The sequence below is a fragment of the Myiozetetes cayanensis genome, unplaced genomic scaffold, assembly GCF_022539395.1.
Source record: "Myiozetetes cayanensis isolate MyiCay16 unplaced genomic scaffold, myiCay2020 scf26, whole genome shotgun sequence".
Taxonomy (NCBI): Eukaryota; Metazoa; Chordata; class Aves; order Passeriformes; family Tyrannidae; genus Myiozetetes; species Myiozetetes cayanensis.
The window spans coordinates 4719517-4746679 of record NW_026087477.1 but is presented as its reverse complement, the minus strand read 5'-3'; the positions used below and the strand labels follow the sequence as shown (position 1 = coordinate 4746679).

Sequence of the window (27163 nt, the reverse complement as noted above, 5' to 3'; positions counted from 1 at the left end):
CCTTGGCGGTGACGCCGCGGGGTCGCGCCCCCCACGTGACGCCGCGGCCGCCGCACCCGGAAGCGGCGCGGAGCGGCCGCCGGTGCCGCCCCCGGTGCCGCCGCCCCGTCATGTGAGAGCGGCGGGACGGGCCCCCCCAGGTGCGCGGGGGGAGGGCTCCGGGCGGGGCTCAGCCCCGCGTGTCCCCGGGGGGACCCCCGGGAGCGGCGGCGCTACCGGGCGCGGGGGGGGCGATGGCGGCGGGCGGGGACCCCCCGGTACCTCCTGGTACCTCCCGGTACCTCCCGGTACCGGCGTGCGGGGCCGCCCCGGGAGCGGGCAGGGCGGTAACTCCGGTGCTGGTTGCATGGCGGGGCGGAGGGAGGTATCGCGGATGTGGAGGGGGCGGGGGGCGTCTCCGTTACCGGGGGGTTCACGGGGGTCTCCCCCCCGGCTCCCCCGGCTGAGCCGCCCCCCGCGATCCCGCAGGCCGCGATGGAGCCCACGGCCTCGCAGGTGTTCTGCGGGCGGGTGCTGGGCATGGTGAACGCCGAGGACGTGAACGCCATCATCCTGGCCCAGAAAAACATGTGAGTGCCCGGGGTGGGGGGAACCGGCCCCGGGGGGGGGCACCGGCACCGGGAGCCTCCCCCGGGAGAGGCGGGGAGTCTTTGCCGAGCTCCGTGTGCTTCTCCTCCCCACCTCACCCCCCTCCCAGGCTGGATCGGTTCGAGAAGACCAACGAGATGCTGCTCAACTTCAACAACCTGTCGAGTGTGAGGATGCAGCAGATGAACGAGCGGTTCCTGCACCACACCAGGACCCTGGTGGAGATGAAGAAGGACCTGGACAGCATCTTCCGAAGGATCCGGTGGGGAAGGGGCAGGAACACGGCACGGCAGGGGCTGGGTGGGGTGTGGGGGTGTTAAAGCAGGGCACGAGTCGGAGTTTTGGGGGGATGCTGGGAGTGGAATTTGTTGGAGAGGGGAGCTGTGCAGGCTGGAGCTTTGGGATTCCGCAGTTCTGGTCTGGCCAGGAGGGTCTGTGCTCCCTCAGGTGGTCGCAAAACCACTCAGAAACACACAGTGTGGAGACAGAAGGGGATGGGGATTGTCAGGGAGGGTGGGGAGGGAACCCTGAGGAACCCCTTGGCATTGTCCATAAATGCTGGAGAGCGGAGGGAGCTGGTGGGGCAGCTCAGCCCTGGATCCCTCTGCTCCCCATGGACTCAGCTCAGTCTCTCCTCCCCAGGACACTCAAAGGGAAGCTGGCGAAGCAGTACCCCGAGGCTTTCAGCAGTGAGTGACTCCTGATGTGTGGATTCATAGAATCATGGCACGGTTTGGGCGGGGAGGGACCTTAAAGCCCATCCAGTGCCACCCCCTGCCATGGGCAGGGACACCTCCCACCATCCCAGGTTGTTCCAGCCTGGCCTTGGACACTTCCAGGGATGGGGCAGCCACAGCTTCTCTGGGAATTCCATCCCAGCCCCTCCCCACCCTCACAGCCAAGAATTCCTTCCCAATATCCCACCTAACCTTTACTTTGGCAATGGGAAGCCATTCCCCTTTGTCCTGTCACTCCGTGCTCGGTTTTCCTTCTATGGGAAGAGTCCCTGTCCCAAAGAACACACGAGGTGTCTCTTGGGAATGAGGAGAAGCCAATGAGACCTCCAAGCATGTGCTGCTGCTCTAAAAGCCAGGAGAACTCTTTCAAAACCCCTTGGTCCTATTAAATGCAGTCGCAAGAAGTTACAAACAGCCGCTGGTTTATGTGCTGGTGTGGTTTTGATCAATTCCTGCTGCCAGCAGACTTTGGGAATTGCTCTCCTGGGGCATCCCTTGCCACAGAACTAACGCCTGCCTCCTCCCTTCCCAGACATCCACGAATCCCCCATCCTGGAGGACGACGACGACTTCGACCCCGTCCCCAAGAGCACCACAACCACCATCGCTACCTCTGAGCAGAGCACGGAGTCCTGTGACACCAGCCCCGACGTCATCTCCCCCACCACGAGCCAGGATTTCGAGGATTTATCCCAGGGCCAGTACGACGTGCCGGCCGTGAACGGACAGAGTCTCACAGACGAGGACACGGCCAACGGCCTGGACTAGGAGGAGTCGGGTCCTGCCCCCAGAGAACTTTCTATCCTGTATTTATATTTGTGTGTTGCTTTTTTTTTTTTTTTTTTTTTGGGAAGAGGGAAGCGAAGGCTGTGGGAGAGAAGCCGAGGGGAGGAAGGCGCTGCCTGCCCTTCCTCCTCTAAACTGCCACTGAGAGGTGTAAACCCACCCCTCGCTTCAGGGGGGGAATCAGTAAATCCTGGGTTGGAAATGCCTCTTGTCCTTGTTTCTGCACTCAGGAGAGCGGCCAAACCCTGCCAGCCACGTGGGTTTTGGTGCAGAAAAAGCCATTTCGGGGCACAGCTGGTTGATTGTTTTTCCTTAAGGAATGTGTTCCCGCCATCGCTCCGGCTCTCCCGGGGGTCTGTCCGTGCTGCTGGTGGACTTGTGCTGTGTTTCACACCCGTGGGAAGAGCCAAAAGGGGGGGGTTCCCTTTGGCTCTCATAGCTCAGCCCCTCACGTGGTGCTGCAGGGCACCACACGGGTGGACCTGAATCTGTCCCCTCCCAGGAAGATGCTGTCCAGGTCCTTCTTCATCTCCACCAGCGTCTTGGTGTGGTGGAGCCTGGGCCTGGGATCTTCATGGCCTGTGAGGGGCTGAGGGGAGAGTGGGGGGCTGGAGTGGTTTTGGGACTGCTCCTGGGGCTGTAGGGTCACTTGTGGGGCTGATCATGTGGCCGTGGGGTCTGTCCCAGGGTCAGTTTGGGGCTGGTCCCGTGGCCATGGGGCCAGTTTGGGGTCCATGGGGTCAGTGTGGCCCTGGGCCTGGTGCCGTGGGGCTGGTTTGGGGCCGGTCCCGTGGCTGTGGGGTCGGTTTGGGGCAGGCCCTGGGGCCAGTCCTGTGGCTGTGGGGTCGTTTTGGGGCAGGCCCTGGGGCCAGTCCCGTGGCCACGGGGTCAGCGTGGGGCCAGTCTGGGGGCCACGGGGCCGGTCCCAGGGCCATGTGGCCGGTGCCAGCCCATCCCGGGCTGGTTTGGGACCGGTCCGATGCTATGGTCGTGGGGTCGGTATGAGCCCGGTCCCGGGGCCACGTGGGACCGGCGGTACCGGGACAGGCGGTCCCGGTGTCACCCCGGCAGTGACGGGGCGGTCCCGGTGTCACCCCCGGGGGGCGGTCCCGGTGCCGGTGCCACCCCCGGGGGGCGGTCCCGGTGTCCCCCGCTGTCACCGCCGGTAGTGACGCCGCGGAGGGTTCCGGTCCCGCCTCCCTTTCCCTCCGCAGCGAGGCCGCGGGTGCGCGCGGGGCGGCGGGCCCGGCCTGGGGAACGGGACCCCGGGATGGGGAACGGGATCACGGGATGGGGAACGGGACCCCGGGAGGGGGAACGGGGCCCCGGGATGGGGAACGGGGCCCGGGAGGGGGAACGGGATCACGGGAGGGGGAACGGGATCCCGGGATGGGGAACGGGGCCCCGGATGGGGAACGGGACCCCGGGATGGGGAACGGGATTGCGGGAGGGGGAACGGGATCACGGGAGGGGGAACGGGATCACGGGAGGGGGAACAGGGCCCGGGATGGGGAACGGGGCCCCGGGATGGGGAATGGGACCCTGAGATGGGGAACGGGACCCGGAAGGGGACAGGATCATGGAGGGGAACGGGGCCCGGGATGGGGAACGGGATCGCGGGAGGGGGAACGGGACCCCAGGATGGGGAACGGGATCCCGGGATGGGGAACGGGACCTCGGGATGGGGAACGGGCCCAGGATCCGGGAACAGGATGGGCGGGCTGGATCACTGAAGGGCCCCAGATCCAGGTGGCCCGAATTCCGGATGGGATCTGGATCGGGTGGTATTCGAGCCCGGGGAGGGGGCTGGATCCAGGGGGAGGGGAGCCGGGCCCTGGGGACGGGGGCGGGATCCTGGGATGGGCCCCGGATTCTGTGAGGGGGGAACTGGATGTCGTGGAGGGGGCTGGATCCCGGGATGTGGGCTGGATCCCGGGGTGGGGGACCAGGGGCTCGGGAATGGGGGTTCAGGGACTGGGAACGGGGGTTTGGAGGGGTCGGTCCCCGCTGGGGGTGGGCTCGGGGACACCGGGACCTCCAGGCCCAGCCAGGGCCTGACGCAGCCGCCGCTCGCCCGCAGACAAAAACGGTGCCAAGATGCAGATCTTCGTGAAGACCCTGACGGGCAAAACCATCACCCTCGAGGTGGAGCCCAATGACACCATCGAGAACGTGAAGGCCAAAATCCAGGACAAGGAAGGTACTGGCAGGGCCAAGGGAGCAGCGGGGCAGCCCCATGGGGGTCTCCCAGTGCCCCCACCGCGGTGATTCTCCCCCACAGGGATCCCCCCCGACCAGCAGCGCCTGATCTTTGCTGGGAAGCAGCTGGAGGATGGCCGCACCCTCGCCGACTACAACATCCAGAAAGGTGCTCCCTGGACCCCTGTTTTGTTTTTTTTTTTGGAGAGGGGTGTTTTTGGGGTGCCAGGTGCTCCCCGACCCCACCATGACACCGACCTCTCCTTCCAGAGTCCACCCTTCACCTGGTGCTGCGCCTGCGGGGCGGAATCATCGAGCCCTCCCTGCGCCAGCTCGCCCAGAAGTACAACTGCGACAAGATGATCTGCCGCAAGTGCGTCCCCCTGGGTGTCCCCCTTCCCACAGCACCCCCTGCTCCCTGTCCCCCTCCCCAGGGACACGGGGCCGTGTCCTGACCTGTGCGTGTCCCCCCCCAGGTGCTACGCCCGCCTGCACCCCCGCGCCGTCAACTGCCGCAAGAAGAAGTGCGGGCACACCAACAACCTGCGCCCCAAGAAGAAGGTCAAGTAGAGCCACCAGCCCTGCCTGTGCTGGCCAATAAAGTGTTGCAGTGCTCAGCCCCGTTTTCTGGTGGTTTTTTACCCAGAGTTGTGTGGTTTTGAATAAAGGAGAGGGAGGCAGGAGGCAGGGAGGGATGGAGGTGGTAGTGGTGGTGGTCGCTGCCTGCAGTCACGGACTGGACTGGTACTGGGACACTGCAGTCATTACTGCAAGATCCAGACTGGCACCAGGACCCCAAAACAAACGCCCTGTGCACCCACAGGGCCTGCCACTGTGTACACGCAACACAGATGGGTGCTGGGACCCACCCACGTCCCTGTGTCCAGCTTGCTCCCCACTCCACTGGCCACGCACCAGGAGCCCCCAGACCACGTGTACCCAGACTGGCACCGGGACCCCCCTCCATGCACACACAACACAGGTGGGCACCGGGACCCCCTGTCCACAGACTGGACCAGGACCCCACTACACACCCTTGCCCACCCACCCGCTGTCACCCTGACCACGTGCACAGCACACAGACGAGCACCGGGACCCCCATCTTACCGGCTGGACCGGGACCCCACTAGAACCCCCTTCCCACCCACCGGGAGCCCCCCGCACACGACACGGACGGGCACCGGGACCCCCGCCGGCCGCGCCGCACGGACCGGACCGGGGAGCGGGCACCGGGGAGGGGACAGCGGGGACCGGGGAGGGGACAGCGGGCACCGGGCAGGGCACGGGCGCTGCCGTCCGGTGCCTGCAGGGGGCGGCGGAGCCGCGCTCCGCCCCGCGGGCCCCGGGCCTGCTCCGCGCGGCCGCCGCCGGGCCATGGTGAGCGGCACCGGGAGCGGGAGCGGGCGGGGAGCGGCCCCCGGGGCACGGCGAGGGGGGCTCTGGATGGGGGTGGGGGGTCCCGGTGCCCCTCTGCGTCGTTTACGAACGCTCCCGGTGCGTGGGCAGCGGGATGGGGGGTGCCCCGGTGCCGGTCCGGACCGTGCACGAGTGGACGGGGTGGTCCCGGTGCGTGAGTGGAGCGGTGTGGGGGGGTCTCGGTGCCGGACCGGGCATACGCAGAAAGGGGGGCTCCTGGTGCGCGGGGGGGCCCTGGACCGAGCTCGTCCATGCACGAGTGGAATGGGGGTCCCGGTGCCGGTTGTATGGTGGGCACGTGTCCGGGGGGTCCCGCTGCATGGGCAGGGTGGTGGGGGGTGTCCCGATGCCCGTTGGTGTTGTGTGAGCAAGGCTGGGGATTCCCGGTGTGTGAGTAATGGGATGGAGGGAGTTCCTGGCGCCAGAGCCCATTACCGGGTCACCGGTGTCATCGTGTCCCCAAGTGCCACCGTCCCCTTGTGTCCCGCAGACGGGCGAGGCCGTGCAGGCTCTGCTGCAGCGGCTGCAGGTGCTCCAGGGCGAGAGGGTCGAAACCTACCGGCTCTTCGAGGAGTGAGTACCGGCACCACCGCGGGGACGGGCACACGGGGGGGCGGCACCCACCGGAGTGGGCGGGGGGCACAAGGGGCACCTCCCACGGCAAGGGATCCCCAGCAAGGAACCGAATCCCCGGCAAAAGGAACCAACTCCCCCATCCTGATTATTTTGCATCCCTCTGGGACCTGGCTGATGAGCTCCAGCTGGCAGCAGGACGCTGTGCTGGACACCTGAATCCTGTTTTAGCATCCAAGAGGAGACGATGGGCTTCACGGGCGAAAAGGATAAAAAAAAAAACAACACTCCCTCCAAAAAAAAAAAAAAAAAGGATTTTCCAAGTCCCGTGCGAGGGGTGAGGCTGCCTGGTCACAGGGGAGCTGCCAAATCCAGGCAGGAGGAGAAGGCAGGAGAACCCTCCCGGTGCTGCCCGTGGCGGGTGGCAAAAGGAGCTTTGGCAGAACAGGGATCTGGGGGTGTTGCCATCCCGGTGGCCCCCCAGGTGTGGTGACAGTGGCTTTCCCCCTGCCCTCACCTGTCCGCAGGGGCCACCAGGCGTACCTGAGCAGCGCCCCCCACTATGATTTCCCGCGGTACCGGCAGCTGGTGCACGAGGTCACCGTGGCCTTCAGCGGCATCTCCCGGGAGGTGCTGGGCATCGCCGGGCGCCTGCGGGACGAGCTGGGCCGCCCTGACCTGGCCCAGCACCTGGCCCGGCTCCAGGAACGGGAGCAGGAGAAGCTGCAGCTGGTGGGTGCCGGGCTGGGGGGAAAGGGGGGGACCCTGGGGCTTGTTTGTGGGGTGTCTCTCAGCTCCCATGGTGTCCCTCCTGCAGACGGCGCAGCTCCAGCTGGCCCGGCAGCAGGCGCAGGACCAGCCCGACGTGGACGTCCATCAGCAGGAGGTGCAGGAGCTCAAGCACAAGTAGGTGGTGTCCCCACCGCTGTCCCCCTTCGTTTAGGGGTGGCAACAATCCCCCCCCAGCCCAGGAGCCCTGCTGCCATCCCCCTTCTCCCCCTGCCCTGTGGTGGCAACACCCCCCCAGCCCTCGGAATCACGCGATGTCCCGAGCTGGGAGGGACCCACGCGGGTCGTGGAGTCCAGCCCAGGAGCCCCTTCCCTGCGCTTCCCCTCCCTCCCTGTGGCCCAGGGGGGCCCAGATGGTGCCTTCGGGGTCTGGCGGTGCTGCGTGGCCGCGTCCCCTCGGCCTCCCTGGGCTGAGTGTTTCATAAACAGCGCGGGGAAGGCGAGGGCGGCCCACATAATACGCTCCATATGGGCTTTATTTATAGTTTCCATCCGCTCTCGTAGGCTAATTAAAACCATTGAGGCAATCAGCGAAATTCTCCAGGACCTCAAGTACGATTCGGAAGAAGTTGAGTGATGGGTGTCCCCGTGGGAACGGCTGGAGGGGCCGGCTGGTGGAACGGGGGCCCCGCTCGCCCCCCACCCGCTCCCAGTGCAGCCACCCAGGCACCTTGGCAAGGTGGCCATCGTCCTCTCGACGCCTTTTCTTGAGCACGGGCTGGAAGGGGTGGAGAAACCCCCTCCTGGGAGAAGTGGGGTGCCCCTAAATCCCGAGTATCCCTCAGCAGAGGAGTCTGGCACAGGGCTGGTTCCCCTCCACGGGGCTGTGCCAAAGGAAAACCACGACCTGCAGTGTCTTGCTTTGACTCCCATCGAGGTGGGCACTGCCTTTGCTGCCAGCTGGAGGCCCACGGGCAGCAGCCCCCCCCTCAAACCACATCTTGGGGATCAGCTGTGCCCCCAACCCCACGGCAGCTCCAGTGCTCCGTGGGCACCTTTTCTACAGTCGTTCAAAATAAACCTGTTCCCGTGGAGCTGGGCTGAGTGGTGTGATCTGAAGGGGTCATATGGTCCCCCCTGCCCCAGTGCCACCCCTTCCAGCTCGGCTCAGTCCCCTGGGAGCCGCTGGGATGGGGTGACAAGGGCCACGGGCCCCATTTGGCTGCCCGCTGCATCCCCGTCCCCGCGCAGCGCTGCCGCTCCGCTGACGCAGACCCCGGTGGGGTTTCAGAGGTTTATTGGCATTAAGCTTAAATCTGTTCCTAATTGACTGAAATGGAACCAAAATAAGGCTGGTTTGAATCAAAATTGGAGCAGGCACTGGGCAAACCCCAGCAGCCTCCAATCAGCCCGCGTGGCTCCCTGCCGATGGAGCCCTCCCCGTGCACCCGCACGCGGATCCCCGGGGGGAAAACAGCCAAAATCGCTTCCCCGGGGGGCACTGCGGCGAGGGTGGGGGTCACCCGGGGAGCCCCCACTGCCCCTTTCATCCCAGAGGCTGCTCTGGCTGGCGGTTGAGGAGCAAAGTCCCCGTGTCCCCCCTGGCCGGGCAAGGCTGGGGGGTCCCCTCGCTGCCACGGGGCGCGGGGGGCCGCGGTCTGGGGCCAGCGGCACGCGAGGGGCTCCCGGGGCTGGGCCAGCCCGGCCCCCCAACCTCACCCCAGCCCGGCCCCCAGGGCTGCGGGGCCGTGCTGCGCCCCGGCCGCCTCCCTGCTCCCCCACGGCGGGGCCGGGGTGGGCGCGGGTGGTCCCAGGTGGGCGCCGGGCGCCCCGTCCCATCCTGCCGGCGCTCGGTCCCCCGCGGGCTACAACTTATCGCCGGGAAGAACCTGCGGAGAGGAGCAGAGCCCCGCGTCGCCCCGGGGTCGGCGTCACCCCCCAGCATCCCTGGGGTGTGTGTGTGGGGGGGGTCACCCCACATCCCCCCCCTCCCCGTGCCCACCCAGCCAGGGGGAGGAAGAAGTGCGAAAAGGCTCCTTACCTACCTGGTTGCGTGTTTTGTGGGATTTCTGCAGCCACACGCGCCACTGGTCGTAGAGCTTGATGCCGAGGTTGGAGCAGCCGTAGGCGTGTTTCTTCACCCACCCGAAGAACTGCTTCAGCTCCCGCCGCAGCGTCGTGTTTTGCTCCCCACCTTTGGGGTCGCAGCCCCCCGCCCCTCGCTCTGCGGGGACAAGGGGGTCAGTGTGGGTACAAGGGAGTCAGTGTGGATACAAGGGGGTCAGCGCCGCGTGTGTGGGGGGGGGATGCGCCTCAACCTCCCCCTCGTGAGTAACGAGGGGCGAGAGCAAACCGAGCTGGCTTTGGCTCCCAGCTGGGAAAGCCACGCTCCAAGTTGGCTCCTTTGCAAGAAATCCAGGTGCTGGGCACGGAGCGGGGAGGGGCCCCCCTGCACGTCCCGGGGGGAGCACAGCGCCATCGGCACCCCCCGAGCGGTGCTGGCGGCACTCACCGCTGCGTGGGGTGGAGGCGGCCGTGGGATTGCTCCAGTCGCTCCAGATCCCGGCTTTCTTGGAGCCGTAGATGCCGAAGGGATTACAGCGCACCTGGACGAAGTAGACGGTGCCGGGGCGCAGGCCGGCCAGGCGGCAGGACGTCTGGTTGCCCACGTCATCCACCACCTGGGGAGGGAGGAGATGGGAGAAACCCGCACCGGGTCGGCGATCCCGCTCCGGCACCGGCGATGCCGACCCACCTTCCACTCCGAGCTGTCCTCCACCCGGTACTGGATCTGGTACTTGGCTTGGAAGAGGAAATCCTTGAGGGCCGGCGGGGAGCTCCAGCGCACGCTCAGCTGGTCCTCCAGGTCCCCCACCCGGCTGACGTGCACGTCCGACGGCGGGTCGGTGGTGACTGCGGGGACAGGGCAGCGCCGCGGGGCCGCCGGGGTTAAGGAGCCGCAGATGGAAAACCCACCCGGAGCAAGCAGCCTAATTCGATTAGGAGCAATTCCGCTCACATATCGCCCATTTCCTGCTGGCCCACCCTAACCCCCCTCCCGCCCCAATCCCTGAGCCCTCCCCCTCCCCGCGGGGTCACGGGTGACGCGGTGACACGCCCGGCGTGGCTCACCCACGTCGAGGATGTCCAGCATGACGACGTCGGACACGGCCACCCCCAGCCGGTTGGACGCCTCCACCCAGATCTCGTAGGGCGTGAAGAGGGCCAGGTCCTTGGGGATGTGGCAGGAGTAGGGCCCGGCCGTGTGATATTCCTGGCAGGTGTTGTCCCGGCCGTACCACCTGCGGGCAGGGCGTGAGCGCCGGTACCGGCACTGCCGGGAGCTGGGGGTGCCCACCCAGCCCCCCGAGGAGCCGCTCCCACGGCTCCTTCGTCTGCCACTCCACACTGCTGGAATTGTGTTACTGGTGCCGACTCAACCAGGGCCACGGTGGCTTCTCACCCTCCTCCTCCTCCTGCCCAGCACCGTGAGACCCAAAGAACTCCTCCAAAAAACACCAGCACCACCCCCCAAAACAGGGCCCAGCCAGGAGGCCTCGGGCACCACATTCCCTGTTTCCCGTTAAATCCCAAGCCAGCATTTTTAACAATAACTGGACTGAAGGCGAACACCCACCTGAGCTTGTACTTGAGGGTGTAGTTGGTGTGCAAGAAGGTCTCTCCTTCTGTCCCTGGCGCCCACTTGCAGGTCAGGTCCTTCATGTTTTTGGACCAGCAAGTGATGTTGACTGGTTTTTCTGGGGGTACTGGGAGAGAAGAAAAAAAAAAGTTCCAGAGCCTTTTTTTTTTTTTTTCCCAGCCACAGCAACCCAAAAACCAAACCCGAGCTGCATTCCCAGCTAAGCCTCTGTATTCCCGGGACGTAGCGACCCAAAAAACAAACCCCAGGCCGCATTCCCCGTTCAGATTCCGTGTTCCCGGGACGCCGCATCGCCCTTTAAAAATAGCCCCGGAGATAAAATCTTACGGTTATTGATTCGGACAAGCGCGTTTTAACCGAGGCTTTGCCAAAGCGGCCCTCTCTCCTCCCTCTCTTTCTCTCTCCTTCTCTCTCTCAGGGTGGGGAGCCTCGAACCGAGCGGCTCCCGGCGCCCTTTTTGGCGAGAACCAAGGGGGGCGTCCCGGGGAGCCCCCCCCCGATCCCGAGCGCTCCGACGTACGTCCGACATAAAGGCAGGAGCCGGCCAAGATGCCGCCGTCTCTGCTGTGGCACACCAGGTTGTCCCCCGACTGCTGCCTGGAGCCGTTGAGGCGGGCGAGGGCCACGCTGAGCGTGGAGGGCCCGAGGGCGGCGTAGGAGGCGGCGGGAAGGCGCCGCCCGTTCAGGGTCCAGTACAGGTCCTCGGCTTTCAGCGGAAAGTCCGGGCTGACCGTGCACGTGGCGACCAGCGAGGAGCCGATCAGCAGGGTGGGGTCTTGGGGGGAAATCACGGCGGGGTCTGCAGCCAGAGAGACAGGGAAGGGAGGGGGAAACGTCAGTTATGGGGGGGCCTGGTAGGTAGGGCTGGTTAAACGTGGCTTCTTGGGTGCCTTTTGTGCCTATTTTAGATGATTTAAGGATATTTGTTACCTATTTCAGGTAATTTAAGGAGGTTTGTGTGTCTTCTGTAGTCATTGAAATGTGTTTTGTACCAATATAAATGCATTTTATACCTATTTAAATGCGTTTCATACCCATTTAAATACATTCTCGATCTATTTCAATGCATTGTTTATCTATTTTACATTTGGTTAGATCATCACATATCTGGTTTATATAGTTTTTAACCATTGCATATCTATCTTGGATCAATTCAAACCATGGCTTATCTACTTTAGATCAATTTGAATCATCACATATCTATCCTATGTCAATTCAAACCATTGCTTATCTATTTCAGATCAATTTAAATCACCACTTATCTCTTTTATATCGACTTAAATCATCGCATCTCTATTTTACATCAATTTAAATGCATTTATGTCTATTTTGCATTGATGTAAAGATGTTTATTTCATTACCTTTGTGTTGAAGGTCCCAAATTTGTATCCGTTTTATATTGATTGAAATACATTTTATATCTGTTCTTTGTCTATGTGTATTTTATATCTATTTTATATCTATTTTATATCCTAAGGCATCTGATATCTCTTTTATATCTACTTAAATAGCTTTTATATCTATTCTATATCCAAACACACATCTAAATACACATCTATTCTTATCTATTTAAATACACTTTATATCCACTTTGATACCCAAATACGTTTCCTATCTACCTAAACACTTTTAATATCTATTTTAATCTCTAAATCTATTCTATGCCTTTCTAAGCGCTTTTTATGCCTGTTTTAAGCCTTTTTTTTTTTTTTTTTTTCCCCAGGGCTGGGGCAGGGCTGGGTTGGAAGTTTGTTGGGACAAAAAGATTGAAAAAAAAGATGGAAAATTGAAGGGGTTTTGGGGGGTTTTTTCCCCCCCTCCTCCTTTCCCAGGGGCCAGCATTCCCGCCTGGATCAACACCACCGAGGGCCGGGAACCGCATCCACCAAATCCCCTGGCGATGGGAACACCCCCCACCCCCGGTTTATCCCAGGATTGCTCCACCACGAGGCTTCCAAAGGTTTCCAAGGGCTCCCCCGGCCGCGCTCCGGGGTGTTCCGTGTCCGTCAGCCTTATCGGCTCCATCCGCACGCGCCGGGCTAATATCCCAAATTACCTCCCGGAAAGTGCCGCGACCTCCCCCTCCCCTCCGACCTCCCGGCCCCGATCGGCTTTCAGCGCCCGCCGCCCGCCCCGGCTCCCACCCGGCATTCCAAGATCCTTGTTGTGCCGCAGAGATCCCAAGGAGGGGTCCCCGCCGGCCCCCACCCGGCACAATCCCTGCTCCGGCAGCCTCGTTACGCCCCAGACGCTTAATTAGGGGTTCCCGCCGTGCTTGGGGGGAGGCCGGTGGGGTGGGAGGAAGGGAATCCAGGGGGAAAAGCACCTGGGAGATGGTGGTGTGGGGTGCCCCAATCATCCATGGGTTGGTGCTGGATACTCTGGGGTGCCCCAATCATCCATGGGTTGGTGCTGGATACTCCGGGGTACTCCAAACATCCATGGATTGGTGCCGGGTACTCCGGGGTGCTCTGAGAACCCATGGATTGGTACAGGCACCCCACACATCCGTGGGTTGCTGCTGGATACTTTGGAGTACCCCAGGGCACCCCAAGCGTCCATGGGTTGGTGCTGAGTACTTTGGGGTACCCTGAGTATCCATGGGTTGGTCGGGATACCCCGAGCATCCATGGGTGATGTGGATCCATCCCCCAAAACAAACCCTTCCCAAGGCCAGCGAGGCCTCCAAAAAACTCATCGCCCTGCTCTGCCAATGAGCCCACCCTGCTCCAACTCCTCCACCAGCCGAGCCCGGAGCTGCTCCAGCTCTGCCCGTAACAGACCCAGCACTCCAAGCCCTAATTCTCCCAAATCTTAATCTAAACAGCCCCAGAAACACACACGAGCACCGAAAAACAGACACGTTTCCCGTCCTCCGAGCGGGACCCTCCGGAGGGGCCAATTTTCTCTCTCTATTTTTTTTTTTTTTTTTTTTCCCCTGGAATTTTTCTTTTTTTCCCCCTCCTTCAAGCAGGAGCCTCTGGAGGGGCCAATTATATATAAATATATATTTATTTTTCTTTTCCCCTGGATTGTTTCCCCCCCAACCCCTCCTCTGCGCAGCCACGGCGCCGAAAACATGTGTTTTAAAAGGGAAAAGTGTGAAGTTTTCCGATCGGAGGGGAAAGGGCCGGAGAGACACAGGCAGCCTGTGGAATGTGCAAGTTGCAAGGAAAAATACCTGCTCGGGGGTTTTATGGCTTCTCTATTGCAAAAAAAAAAAAAAAAAAAGAAAAAAATGCTGATCAGGTGCTAAGTAATGCTATAAAGTAAAACCACATTTCCAAGGTGTCGGGAACGTTTATGCTTTTCTTCCGAAGGGCCGGATTTCATTTCAGTTTCGTATCGGAGTTTTTTTTTTTTGAGGAGTTGGGAAAGAAAAGGGAAAAAAAAAAACCCAACCAAAAACCCCTCTCCGATAAGTGTCGGAGATCACGCAGTTAAAAAAAGATTTATGGAGCTGTGCAGGGGGTTAAGGAAAAAGAGAAATAATTGCCCTTGAAGAACAAAAGGGAATTTGGGAAGCTCTGAATTCCACAGGAAAAATAAATTTAAACATGTATATCTTCAGAGCTCTCCTAAAGCCCGAGCGACGAGGTTTGCGGGCAGGCACAACAGGCAGAAAGGCTCGATCCCTCTTTTCCACCCCGTTTTCCACTCTTTTTTTCCCCCCCCCCACTTTTCTCATCTCCGACTGGCATTTCTCGTGCCCATCCCTGGGCCCGAGGAGGGATTTATAAAAAGCCCAGGCATTCCAGCGCGGCCGAGCTGCACCGAGGGGAAACTTTCACTCTCTAAAAGGACATTTGGCTTCGCCTTTCCCCGGCGCCGCACGTCGAGGGGCCGCGGGGCGAGCGCTGCCCCGGACCCCCGTGGGGAAGGGGGGAATGAGGGGTCCGGGGGGGGAGAATCCAGCACCGGCTGCCCCCGACCGGGAGGAGAAAGATGCGGGGTCACCCCCCGACGAGGGTCTGCCCGAGGCCTCGCGTTGTTCCCGGTGGGATTAAGCCCTCCAGGCAGCGGGGTGGGCACCGGGGTGGGCTCCGCTCCCGGTGGAAACCCACCGGGATTCGGCCGCTCGCGTTAACGGCCCCTAAAGGGATTTTTGGAGCGTTTTTTTTCCTCCCCAGCCCCCGTTGCTCCGGCAATTCCTGCCCCAATTAGCGCTCTTAAGACTCCCCCTGCTGAGGACGCGGGCGGGCCGGGGGGTCGGGACCCCGCGGTGTCGCCGGGGAGGGGACGCGGGAGCTGCGGTGGCTTTTCTTGGCGGGTCCCGTTTTGCGCGTCGGAGCGAAGAACATCCATCGCCTTGAGAAATTCCCATCATAGGGAGGAAGCCAAACTTCCTGCTGCGGGGAGCGGGATCTCGCCCCCCTCCCCGGCTCGGGCCGCAGGGGGGGCGACCAGGCGGCGGGTGGGACGGGGGGCTCGGTGGCGTTTAGGGCTCCGTGGGGAGGGGGAACCCCCGCGTTGTGTCCCCCCGCCTTGGCGAGGGGGGACCCCGATCCCCGCGGGGCTGAGGCCGCCCACAGCTCAGCCCACAGGTGGCACCTCCCGGACCTGCCATCGCCGGGTAGGACCCCCAAATTGGGCATCACTGCGGAGCCCCGCCGAGGGATTTTTTTTTTTTTTGTGGGGGTGAGGGGCTTGGGGAGATGGTCATTGTTCTCCGTGGGGGAAGGAGGGAGATCCCTATTGTTCTGGGTGGGAAAAGGGGATTCATTGTTCTCTGGGATGGGGGGGGGGGCTCTCCGGGGGCAAGGGAGGACCCCGTTGTTTTAAGCAGAAGAAGGGGGGGTCTCAGGCGCTTTGGGGGAGCAAAGGGGGTGATGGCTCCCGGGGGTGGGAGGGGGTCGCGTGGGGAAGGGGTTCGCTATTGTTCTCCGGGCGGAGACCGGGGTTTCCATTGTCCTGGGTGGGGAATGGAGCCGCATTGTTCTGCGGGAGGGGGGGCTGGACGGCGGGGAGAGGGGGCAAGGGGGGACCAACCCTTCCCGGGGAGAGGGGTCCCTCTTCTCCGTGAGGAGAGGGAGCACTCGCTGCTCCGGGGGAGGGGTGTTCCCCCGCTGCTCTAGGGGATGGGGGGGAGCAAAAAAAAGGTTCCTCTATTGTTCTCTGAGGAGAGAAGGGGCGGGGGGGTCCCGGCTGGGCTGCGGGGACTGGGAGGAGGGGTCCCGGCTGCCTGTCTGGGGGCGATGGGGGGTCTTGGCTGCCCTCCGCGGGGGGGTCTCCGTTCCCCACCACAGCAGGCGAAGCGCAGCCCCGAGGTGCGCCCGGTGGTGTCCCCGCCGCTCCAGGGACCGCTCCGCATCCCGGGACCGCGGGGGGGACGGGACACACGGGAAGGAGCGGGGGAGCCCCGGGGGGCTCGGCAAGCCGGGGCCGGGGAGCGAGGGGCCACACAGAGCGGAACGGGAGAGCCCCGGGGGGCTCCGCGCAGCGCCCGCCTGGCCCCGACGGGACCCCCGCCCGCCCCGCGCCCACCTTGCGGGAGCCGCCCGGTGCTCCCGGTACTCACAGGCGAGCGGGTCGGCGCGGGCGAGGCGCGGGCAGATGAGGAGCAGCAGCGGGAGCATCGGGAGCAGCGGCGGCGGCGGCATGGCCGGCTCCGGTGCCCGTCGGTGCCCGGGGCGGCGGAGCGCACCGGCACGTCCGGGGAAGTCCCGAGCAAGTCTGAGCAACCCCCGGTTACCAAAGCCCCAACTGCCGCCCTGGCCCCGCCCCGGGACCGCCCCCGGGGGGGCAGAAAGCCACCGGCCCTGCCGCCCCCCGCCCGCTCCGGTACTGGCCCCGGGACCGGCCCCGGGACTGACCCCCGCCCGGTGCCCGCTGCCGCCGCGGGATGCTGGACCCCCCACCCTACTCTACCCCGGGGCCGGTGTCCCGCTCCCCCCGACCCCCCCGGTAGGTGAGTAAGAGCCGCGCCGGGGCCGCCGGCCCACGGGTGACTCACACGCGGCCGCCACGGACACTCCCGCGCCCCCGGGGCCGCTCTCGCCGCTGTACCGGCCCCCCCTCCCGCGGGCTCCCCCAGCTCGAAGCGTTTCTAAGATCCAAACCCTTGTCATTACTTATTTTTGGGGTGAAAACGGGAATATCATCCCATAAATCCCGGTGTTTCCTATCAAATCCATCATCTCTGGTTTTTTCCTCCTCAAAACCCCCCAAAGTGGAAAAAACACCCCAAGTGGCTCTAAGTCCCCCCAGACTGTGCCTGCATTTGTCCCCCAGGGGTCCCAGGGGTGGTGGCAGGTCAAGTTGTGCCACCAGCACCAGGGCAAAGCCACCCCCTTTGGGCATCCCCCCAACGTCCCCTCCTGTCCCCCTGCACGGGGTCTCAGTGGCACTGAGAGCTTTGCAGACCCCCAGACAGGTCACAGACCCCCGGGACAGCAGGTTCTGGTCCATGGCAAGGCCACTGTCCCCAAGCATGGCATGTCCCCAGCTGTGAGGACAGGGGACATCATTCCCTGCTGGACACGCAGTGTGGAGGGTGGCAGGGGACATCTGGGTGGCCTTAGATGCCCCACAGACTGGGGTGGGGGCGGGGGGACCTGAGCCCCACTGTCACACGAGGAAGGTGGGAGGTGACACTGCGTGGGGCTCCGAGGTGTTGGGCACCAGCAAGGGATTGCAGGGCTTAGAAAACACAATAAAAAAAAGAAAACGAGAGGGGGGAGGGAGCCCAAACAATGCCTTTTCCCATCGTCCTGTTTTTTGGAAGCTTCTGAACTGTTTCTGTTGAAATTTCCCAAAATGTCAGGCTCCGGGAGCCACCCAGCCTGAGAAACTTCAGCCCCAGCGGCCGCAGTCTGGCCGAGTGAATCACGGCCGCCCCGGGGCTCTGGCGGCCGCCCGCGATCCCGACCCAGCGCCCCGATCCCCCCGGGAAGACACCCCGGGACCGGAGCCAGCGGTGGGCGCTGGGAGCGGGGGAAAGGAGAAATTCCCCCCTCCCCTCCGGAGCTGGAGCCGGGACCCACCCCGGCTGCCCACCTGCACTGCCCACCCCCCTTCCCCCGTCTGATTTCTCCATCCCCCTGGCCCAGCTCCTCGGCTCGCACTCGGAATGCGGGAATTCAGCGCGGTGCCTTTGGGAAGCAGGGATGGGCGGGATCCCGGGGAGGGGAGCTGGCCGAGAGGACGCGGCAAAGGGTCACCAGAAGGTGGCTTGAGGCTGTGGCATCAGGAGGGCAGGGGAGCCTCAGATCTCGCTCCCAGGTGTCACCTGGGACGTGCCACAGGTGGCACAGGGACATTTGCCCTCCCTGCCCCGCGGCAGCACCTGAGCCTGTGGGATGGGCACGGGGTGGGGGGACAGAGCCAGCCCTGAGGGGTCCCCAGGGCCGGGCAGTGCCAGGGTGGTGTCCGGCTCCGTCCGGGAGCAGCCGGAGGTGACGGAGCCGCTGTCTCTGAGTCAGCGCTCGGGCCGGTCAGTGGCAGCTGTGGTCAGCTCTGCCCTTTGACAGTGACCTTTAAAGCTGCTCCCTCAGCCCACGGGCCAGTCATGCTCACAGGCACCGGTCAGGGGCAGGATCTGTGCCGGACCCCCCCTCGGACCCCCAGCCCGGGCTGTTGGCGTCAGCACGGGGGTCCCGTGGGGCTGGCACGGTCCGGCTGCCCCCAGCGGGACTCTGTTCCCAGGGCCTCTCTGCCCTGCTGTGCTGCAGGATCTGGCCGTGGGGAACAACTCCCTGCCCTGCCCAGGCGGGTTGTGGCTCCCCCAGGACGGATCCGGGTGACCTTGGTGACATCCCCAAACCCACACTGAGCATCCTCGGTGCGGCTTCCCACCAGCCATCACCTTCCATCATGTGTCACCAGGGCCCTGAATTAATCTAATTACTTGATTTCCCAGCCAGAGCTCGGCTCCATAAAATCCTTGGACGGAGACAGCATCTGGCTCAAGGGCTAGGGTGTAAAAAACAAACAAGAAAAACAACCCCAAACCCCGGGAAAAGCGGGAGGAGAGGCTGCCTCGACTGCCTGCATCCTTTTAAAGTGACCTGGGGGAAAAATAAAGAGGCAAGAAATGCAAAGAATCCAGCAGGCAGAGTTTGCTTTCTATTCCTCTCAGTCACATTTCCACATCCATGGGTAATTTATAACCTGCTTAACCCCTTCTCTGCCACCCCCTCACACCCCCCCATTTCCCTCGGGAGCATCCTCGAGGCCGGCGGCCGCACCTTCCCGCCTCTGTTTGCTTTGGGAAGCACAAAGGGACCCACGTCGGAGCTCGAGGAGCCCTAGAGGAGGGGGAGAAATGTGGCTGATGCCGAGGGGGTGCTTGAGCACCAGGGATGGGCTCAGCAGGATCGGGGACATGTCGTGACAGGTCCCCTGCCCGTGGAGGGGGGACCCTGGGGACATCTCAGGGAGAGGGGGAGGCTGTGCCTTCCCGAAAGGCTCCGGGGGTGGCGAGGGGGGGGGTGTGGAAAGAAATGTAGGTCAGTAGTGATAAATGCAAAAGGCATCGAGTGTTTCTGGAGAGGGGAGGAGGGAGGGCAGCAAATATTTGCCAACTTGAATGGTTTTTTTGCCAGGGAAAGGATTTTTTTTTTTATTTTATTTTCTCCACTAGAAGGTGAGCGGCTGGAACGTGGGCTGGTGCCAGGGGCGCCGCGGGCAGGTGCGCCGGGAGGGAGCGGTGCCCACCGGCCACTCCATCCAGGGGATTCCCGTCCCTGTCTCTCCCTCCCCGGGGGTCCGGGCTCGGGCTCCGTGTCTTTCCCCGCCAGGGAAACCCCACCTGCGGCGCGGGGCCGTGATTTACGGCGACAGCCCCCAATCTACCCCATTTTCTTGGCCATCCGTCAGCGGTGCCGGACCCGGGGCTGGCGGGGCTCCAGGAGGGGGAAGGGGGAGCGCAGCGCCCTGGCAGCCCCGCCAGCCCCGGCCGCAGCACATTTTCTCCCGGCCCTGCTTTGATTAACAAGATGAATAAGCTGGCGGGGCGAGGAGAGGCCCCAACTCCCCGTTCCCGGGGGGGAGGTGGGGGGCACGGGCTGTGCTGCCCCAGCCACCCCCAACCCCTCTCCCCTGCCCCAGGGTGTCCAGCACCCCTCAACCCCGAGCTGGGACAGGGAAACACCCCCCTTCCCCCTGCCGGGGTCTTGCCATGTGTTCCCCATTAGGGCTGGAGGTTAACAAAGCCCCTCAGCCCCCCTCCTCCTGCTCCTCCCCCCGGGGCTGCTTTGGGGTGCTGCCATAAATAAGGGTAATGGGCAGGGCAGGGGTGAGAGGGGGGCGCGGGGCCCAGGAGGGGCCTTTGATGTCCTTTAAATCCCGGGGAATCGCAGCTGTGACTCTGGGGGGTCAGGGAGAGCCCGGTGCCCTGCTGGGGGGGCCCTGCTGAGGGAGGGCGAGGGGCAGGGTGGCACAGCTGGGGACACAACCCCTTGTCCCCTCATGAGGGGATGGCCTCTGTGTGAGCAGCGCTGTCCCTCTGGGTGTCACCAGTGCCAATGTGCCACCCACGGTCCCCACATCGACCCCCCAGTCCCCCTGTGCCCCTGGTGTCAGCGTGGCCTCCAGTCCTGCTGTGTCCCCCCGATCCCTGTGCATCCCCTGGCCCCCCGAATCCTCCTGCATCCCCTGGTGCCCAGGCATCCCTCAATCCCTGTGCATCCCCTGCTCCTTAGGCCTCCTCTCCTCCTGCATCCCGGGGTACCCCACATCCCCCAGTGCCCGGGCATCTCCCCGTCCCGCATCCCGGCGCGCCCCGCATCTCCCGGTGCCCGTGCAGCCCCCATCCTCCCTCCCTGCCCCCCGCCGGTGCCGGTGCCGGTGCCGGTGGATCTGCGGCAGGGCTGCGGCGGCTCCCCGCCCCCGGCTCCCCCGCCCGGCGCACGGCGCGTCACGGCGGGGCCGGCGGCGGCGGCGGCGGCGGTGGCGGTGTCGGTGTCGGTGGGTGCGCTCGGCTCCGCTCGGCTCCGCTCGGCTCCGCTCCGCGCCCGCCATGGCGGCCCCGGCCCGCCCGCCCCGGGCCCTGCTCGCCCCCCTCGGCCTGGCCCTGCTCGCCGTCGCCGCCGCCGCCGCCGCCACCGACCCCTTCTCGCCGCAGCTGGGAGACACCGGCGGGTGCCGCGGGCAGTGCGGCCGCAGCCTCCCCTGCCGGGCCGCCGCCGTGAGTGCCGGGCACCGGGGTACCGCGGGCAGCATCGGGGGTACCAGGGGCATCGGGGCACTGGGGGCACCGGGGGGTACCGGGGGCCACTGGGAGCACGGGGAGCATCAGCAGCGTCGCGGGTACCAGGAGCGTTAGGGGAGGTACCTGGAGCAACGGGGGTGCTGGGGGCACAGGAAGCACGGGAGCATCAGCAGCATCGGGGGTACCAGGAGCGTGGGGGCGCTGGGGGGTCCCGGGGTTACTGGGGGCTACTGGGAGCACGGGGAGCACCAACAGCATCGGGAGTAGCAGGAGCATCAGGGGCACTGGGGGTACCGGGGGCACAGGGGCGTGGGGAGCATCAGGGTATCAGGGGCACTGGGAGCACTGGGGTACCAGGGTCACTGCAGGGGTGGGGGGCGTGGGGAGCATCAACAGCATTGGGGGTACCAGGGGCACTGGGGGGGGTAAAATAAGCACTGGGGGTCCCAGGGGGTGCTGGGGGGCACCGTGGGCATGGGGATCATCAGCAGTACCTGGTGCATTGGGGGTACCAGGAGCATCGGGGCACCAGGAGCGTCAGGGGGGGTGGTCTGGGAGCAGCAGAGGCAACAGGGGCACCAGGAGCAGCAGGGACACCCTGGACAGGCATCTGCCACACACACAGGGTCACCTGGGGGCACTGGGAGCACCACGGGGGGCATGGGGAGGGTCTCCCCCACCACGACTCCCCAATGAGGGCACCCACCCTGGTTTGGGGGGCCTGCAGTGGCTTTGCCCATCTCAGCGGCTCCCCATGAGCCTGCACAGGCACAGTGACCCCCGTGTGTGCCCCCCACTTCCCCCCCAGCGTGTTCCCAGCCCCCAGTGTGTACCCCCAGCACACCCCCCAGTGCAGCACAACCCCCCTCCTGCCACAGGGCCCAGCTGGTGCCCAGCGCCCCAAGACACGAGGGGACCCTCCACACCCTCGACGAGGACAAGGCCACGTTCAAACCCACCACAGGGTACACTTGGGGGGTGGGGGCAGCTCCCTCCCCAGGGATGCCACCCCCTGGGTTTGGGGTACCCTGGTCACTTTCCTTTGGGGAGGGGGGGCAGCACTTCCCGGTGCCCCCCCAGCTGGGCGCGGGGGGCCGTGGCGGGGGAGGGTCCGTGGCGGCCACCGGGCTGAGCTGGGTGCCAGCTCCACGCCGCCCTCCTCCTCCTCGCCGCAGGATGCTGTTCTCAACGCCTGTTACCGGGGCTGCCGGCTGTTCTCCATCTGTCACTTTGTGGACGCGAGCGCCGAGCTCAACACGACCCGGGCCGAGTGCGAGGCAGGTGAGGAGGAGCCGGCGGCCCCCACGCCCCAAACGTCCCCCCCAGGGGGACCCCCAACACCCCACCGGCCCTCCCCGGTCACCCTGTGCCCACAGCAAGCAGGGGGTGTGAGTGGGGGCCCTGGGGGTGGAGCACCCCTGACCCTGCCCCCCTGCTCCCCTCTCCCCCCAGCGTGTGCCGAGGCCTACGGCAACGCCGAGGAGCAGTTTGGCTGCATGACCGGGTGCCGAAAGCAGCTGCCCGAGGTGGAGGAGAGCAGGAAGGAGAAGGTGAGGGGCTGGGGAGATGGGGAAAGCCTTTCCTCCAGCAGGAGCTCAGCACAGTTCCTCCTCTCCCTGGGCATGGAGGTGGTGACACCCCACATGTGCAGCCCATCCATCCATCCATCCATCCATCCATCCATCCATCCATCCATCCATCCATCCATTTATCCATTCATCATCCATCCACCCCTCCGTCCCTCCCTCCATCCCTCTCTCATCCCTCCATGTCTCCAGCATCCATCCGTTCATCCATCCAGCCATCATCCATCCGTGCCCACATCCCTCCATCCGTGTGGATCGGGGGCTCTGGATGTGCTGGGGTGAGCCAATCCACCGCTTTTGTCCACAGCATGATTAAGTAACTGAACTGGGCTGGACTGGGCTTGGGCCAGGCCTGGTGATCCCAATGAGTTCCCAGGGGGAGAGGATCTGACTGGGAATTGTGGCAGATTCCCCCAGTTCTGATTTGTTATCCTCCCCAGCAATTAGCAACGCTTTCCCCTCCTACATTTAATTAATCCAGCTTTTGGCCAATTAATTGAATCAGACTTTGGCCCAAGGAAGAGGCTTTTGGCTTCGTGCACGTGCGGACAAAGACGAATCTGTGCCACAAAAAGCTGCGGCTCCTCCGAGAAAACCACTTTGCAGCCTGTTTGTAAGACCTTCCCGGTGTCTGGACCCATCTCCCAGCCCCTCTCCAAGGCCAGGGATGAGCATCTGGGGGGCGACCGGCTGGCAGGGAGGGCCCTCGTCCCCTCTTCCACCCACCCAAAGCGTTTCTCCTCGGGTTCCCAGACGAGCGGGCAGAGCAGATTTAGCATAATAATTAGATACAGAATCTGACCTATTTATTTCCTGTTTGCTGGTTTGACCGTGCAAGGGGCTGTCGGAAAATGTTGGGAAGCCAGTGGCAGGGAGCAGCCAAGCGGATTCCAGCAGGGATGCTTTTAAAAATAACAAACCGCCGCGACGGCCAAGAATCCAGGGCACCGGGAGGCTGCCAGGAGAGCAACGCCCGCGGCACCGCGGCCTCCCCGCGCCACCGGCGGCTGCACCGAGCGGCTGAGGGGGATCCCACCCCAGGGGATGGTCCTGGGGCTGGGTGATGACCCCAGGGACCACCCAGTGACCCTCCCGGGGTTGGACAGCAGCCCCAGCACATCCCCATCCATCCCTGGGAGGAGGAGGAGGAGGACAAGGCCTGGATCCCAGTGCCCAGCTCAGCCCAGCCGTGCCCTCAGGGTGGGATGGGGTCCAGCAGGGTGGGTGATGGGGGGACAGCAGTGACACGGTGTCCCCGCTCCTTTGCAGAGCCTGGAGCTGGAGGAGCCCTCGTTTTCCCTGTTGGATTTGGTCTCCACCTTCTGCAACGACATCGTCAGCTCCGCCCAGAGCTTCATCTCCTCCACCTGGACCTTCTACCTGCAGGCAGACGACGGCAAAGTCGTGGTGTTTCAGGTGGGGGTGTCCCATGGGCCCTCCATGTGGGTGCCAAGAGGGGTGGGGACCCCCTTGCTCACCTCCTTCTCCCTCTTTCCCTGCTGATCCAGTCCCAGCCGGAGATGGAGTACCCGGCACCTGAGGCACCAGAGGTCCAGCCGGCACAGGCGGCACCGGGATCCAGCCCTCGTGTCCCCCAGCCCCACACAGGTGCAGGGGGGTCTGGGCTGCTGGGGGTGGGGGGCCGAGAGCCTTGGAGCCCTCCTGGCTCCTGTCCGAGCCCTCCAGAGCCAAACAAATTACCCACTTCCTGGGTCTTATCCGCTTCCCACAGCCCCACCCACGCAGGGACAGGGGGAATTTGGGATGGGGGACCTGCTCTAGGAAGCTGCCAAGACCCTCTGTGCCCCCTCAGCTGGCAGAGGGTCCCTGTGGGGAGAGGGGGACCCCCCATCACACGCTGGCAGAGGGATGGGGAGCCTGGGGGGTTTCCCCACACGACTGCTGGGGTTCAGCATTGCCTCTGCCCTCCCAGGCTCCCGGGCGAGGGGAGAGAAGCCCCCTATGAAGGAGCCAAGGGGCAAAGCCAAGGCGCACCCCCCAGAACCCCCGCAGCAGGAGCACGACTTCCTGGGCTGCATGTCCAAGTAAGTGACCTGGGACCTGCTGGACGTGCTGGAGCGGCTTCCTCCCAACCCCAACTCCCACCCCTCCCTGTGCCCTGCCATAAACTGGTCCCCTTTCTTTGGTGGGGGGTGGTGGGGTGCTACAGGCGCTCGGGCCTCCCTCGCTGGATCCTGGCCGCCTGCCTCTTCCTCTCCATCATGGTGATGCTGTGGCTGAGCTGTGCCAGCCTGGTGACCGCCCCCGAGCAGCACGTCAAGACTCAGGTATGGGGGGAGCACAGCCTGGGGCGGGGGGGGGAGGTCCCCAACGCCCACCAGGGCTGGGTGAGATGTCAGTGTGCAGTGCTGGTGGTCCCCAGTCTGTGTGGGGCTCTCCGTGTGTCCGTGCCGGGGGGCTCATCCCCAGCCAGCCCCGTGGTGTTCCCAGAAGGGGGTGAGGGGCTCCTGTCCCCTGCTCCGGGGCTGCACGGTCGCCTCTGCCTCTTTTCCAGCCTCTGAGCATCAACGGGGACAAGGAGTACCTGGAGGACCTGGGCGGCCCCAGCGCCTTCCCGCTGCCGCCCGTCATCGCCGTCACCCTGTGCCCCGCGCACGGGGAGGACGCGGGGCCGCTGCCCCTCAAAGTCGACCTGGACAAGACCATCCTGTAGCGCTCCCACCCCTTCCCGTCACCTCCACACCACCTCCCTGTCACTGTCCCCGTGGCATCGTCCCTGATCCCGCTGCGCTGCCCCTCTGGCTGCCCCACATCCCAAACTCCCAGAGGGAGCACGGTCCGGCTGGGTCCCGCTCTCCTCCCCAGGGACGGCCATCGTGGAGGAGGCTCCAGGAGCCAGGCAGCTTTGCCTCCTCCACGGATGTGCCGTGCGCTGGGGTCCTGGTTTCCAGCTCTCCAGAGCCAGGAGAGGAGCTGCCAGAGGCGGGAGGCCGGAGGGAACCCGTCCTCGGAGCAGGACGGTCTGTCTGCTCCCGCCCGGAGCCGCCGGGGCCCCGCAGCCCTCCGGGCATGGGTCCAGCGCTGGGCAGGAGGGAGCCGGCTGCCGTGGGGGATGGAGAGTGTCTGCAGCCTTCTGAGCTTTGGCTCGGCACATCCCCGGCCTCCCACCTTGGGCTGAGCCTCCAAGGCGCCGGCTCCGGCCCTGGGAACTCCCTTCCGCCGGCCGGAGCCGACTGCCTCGGGGAGCCGGAACGTGGCGAATGGATTTGGCGTTGGCAGCCGGAGAGGGGAGCGGATCTCGCCGCCTCCGTGCCCACGCGAGGACCCAGCCGGCCCCTTCCCGGAGCTGTGGAGGGGCCCTGGGATGGCTCCTTCCCCTCCTTGCTCCGTGACGCCGTTGGGGTGCTGGCCCGGATGCCGACGGGTTGCTGGTGGGACCAGGAAGGGGATGAGGTGGCATTTCCCCCCACTTCAAGCTTGGGCGGGAGGTGGGAGCTGCTGGGACGGCTCCATCCTGCGCTCAGCATCCTGTTGGGATGGCTCCTTCCTGGGCTCAGCATTCCTGCCCGATGCTGGCAGCAGCTCAGCCTGTGGGGCTGTGGCTGATGGCAGGACCTGGCAGCAGCCTGTCCCCATGTCCCTGGGCCTCCTAGGCAAAAGGGACCCCCTCAACTCACCCTGGCACCTCCCCTTGGCATGGGAGGGGTCCCCTCCCTCCCAGTGCGAGCCGAGGCACCTCCCCACGTCCCCCCCATTCTCCCATCACTCCACTTCGTGCATCGTTCTGTGGTTTGATTTGCACAGGCATGTGGTTCCTCCGCCCCTGGCACCCCACGGGGACACCCCTGTGCCAGAGGGTGGCCCTACCATCCCCCTGTCACTTAACACGTCTGTACAGATTAACTTATTACCCCTGACTCCCCCCACACCCTTGGGTTTTTGGGCTCTCTCCGTGTGCCGGCCGCTCCCCGGGGCTGGCGTGGTGGGGCGGGGGGCTCTGTCCCCATCCCCGCCCGTTTCGTGCTGCTCCGTATCACTGTCACCCACACAACATATCTGGGTTTGGGGAGGTGGGTTGGGGGACTGGGGGGTGTTTTGTGTCCGTTTAGGGGGTCCACTTTCCTTTGTTGCTTTTCGGCTCGGTGTGAAGCTCGGTGGAGCCTGTGATGTTCCGGCCACTGGCAGATCCCTGGGACGCAAATTCCAGGGACAGGGCGGCCATGGAGCCCTCCTGGCTTCGCTTCCAAAGGGCAAACCCAGCCCTGAGCTGGGAGGGGGAATAAAAGGTTTGTACCAGAGCTGGGTGAGTCGGTGACTCCGTGGGGTGCCGGTTTGATCCCCAGTATGAGGCTGGTGGGAGGGCACTGGGCTGTTCCCAGCCCGCCATCCTGCCTGTGGAAACCCAGCCGGGAGGAAACCTCCGGCAAACTGGAGACAATTCCCTGCTGGGCTGTTTGGCGTGGCCAGGGAGCGATGCTCCTCTCTGCTGCAGGACTGGGACACTCAGGTGGAAAGAGGAGCTGCTGTGGGAGCTGCTGCCAGCGCCCCTGGGTGGGTGGGCTCAGCGGGTGCTGGGAGGGCGCAGGGTGGGCAGGGGCTCATTCACCCCGACACATCCCACCATCAGCTGCACGGAGGAGGAAGAGGAGGATGCTGCAGCGGGGAGGGCTGTAGGCACATACAAAAGTCGGGGAATCAGGGATTTCCCCACTGGAAGTCCCCCCTCGACACCTGGACGCCCATTTCCAGGGGTGGGACTCTCCCACCCGCGGGTGCT

At 64.4% G+C, this 27163-nt stretch overlaps 5 protein-coding genes across 7 annotated transcripts; 4 read left to right on the top strand and 1 right to left on the bottom strand.

Annotated features, from left to right (window-relative positions):
• The first annotated feature begins 13 nt into the window (after window positions 1–13).
• On the top strand, window positions 14–2313 carry KXD1 (KxDL motif containing 1). Its single transcript, XM_050321175.1, has 5 exons — window positions 14–140; window positions 469–569; window positions 698–850; window positions 1231–1277; window positions 1858–2313. Exons 2-5 carry the CDS (start codon window positions 475–477, stop codon window positions 2091–2093), a joined length of 531 nt encoding a protein of 176 aa, XP_050177132.1. The 5' UTR covers window positions 14–140; window positions 469–474; the 3' UTR covers window positions 2094–2313.
• Window positions 2314–3267: 954 nt separating this feature from the next.
• On the top strand, window positions 3268–4927 carry UBA52 (ubiquitin A-52 residue ribosomal protein fusion product 1). The gene is made up of 5 exons (XM_050321178.1): window positions 3268–3336; window positions 4192–4311; window positions 4393–4479; window positions 4581–4683; window positions 4787–4927. The coding sequence occupies exons 2-5, from the start codon at window positions 4209–4211 to the stop codon at window positions 4878–4880; spliced, it is 387 nt and encodes a 128-aa protein (XP_050177135.1). The 5' UTR covers window positions 3268–3336; window positions 4192–4208; the 3' UTR covers window positions 4881–4927.
• A 709-nt stretch (window positions 4928–5636) lies between these two features.
• REX1BD (required for excision 1-B domain containing) lies at window positions 5637–8117 on the top strand. The gene is made up of 5 exons (XM_050321177.1): window positions 5637–5687; window positions 6217–6299; window positions 6827–7031; window positions 7117–7205; window positions 7593–8117. The coding sequence occupies exons 1-5, from the start codon at window positions 5685–5687 to the stop codon at window positions 7663–7665; spliced, it is 453 nt and encodes a 150-aa protein (XP_050177134.1). The 5' UTR covers window positions 5637–5684; the 3' UTR covers window positions 7666–8117.
• Window positions 8118–8308: 191 nt separating this feature from the next.
• Window positions 8309–16343, bottom strand: CRLF1 (cytokine receptor like factor 1). 2 transcript variants are annotated; one of them, XM_050321320.1, is made up of 8 exons: window positions 16208–16343; window positions 11210–11488; window positions 10666–10795; window positions 10161–10330; window positions 9784–9941; window positions 9541–9709; window positions 9070–9252; window positions 8309–8917 (listed from the first exon to the last, which is right to left on the bottom strand). In XM_050321320.1, exons 1-8 carry the CDS (start codon window positions 16287–16289, stop codon window positions 8901–8903), a joined length of 1188 nt encoding a protein of 395 aa, XP_050177277.1. In that variant the 5' UTR covers window positions 16290–16343; the 3' UTR covers window positions 8309–8900. The 2 variants fall into 2 exon arrangements, with proteins under 2 accessions (XP_050177277.1, XP_050177276.1); XM_050321319.1 differs by having other exon boundaries at window positions 9074–9252.
• A 4289-nt stretch (window positions 16344–20632) lies between these two features.
• Window positions 20633–26684, top strand: TMEM59L (transmembrane protein 59 like). Of its 2 annotated transcripts, none has more exons than XM_050321275.1 (8): window positions 20633–20815; window positions 22015–22120; window positions 22292–22389; window positions 23695–23841; window positions 23934–24033; window positions 24359–24470; window positions 24596–24713; window positions 24941–26684. In XM_050321275.1, exons 1-8 carry the CDS (start codon window positions 20648–20650, stop codon window positions 25097–25099), a joined length of 1008 nt encoding a protein of 335 aa, XP_050177232.1. In that variant the 5' UTR covers window positions 20633–20647; the 3' UTR covers window positions 25100–26684. The 2 variants fall into 2 exon arrangements, with proteins under 2 accessions (XP_050177232.1, XP_050177230.1); XM_050321273.1 differs by having other exon boundaries at window positions 24359–24472; window positions 24574–24713.
• Window positions 26685–27163: the final 479 nt, after the last annotated feature.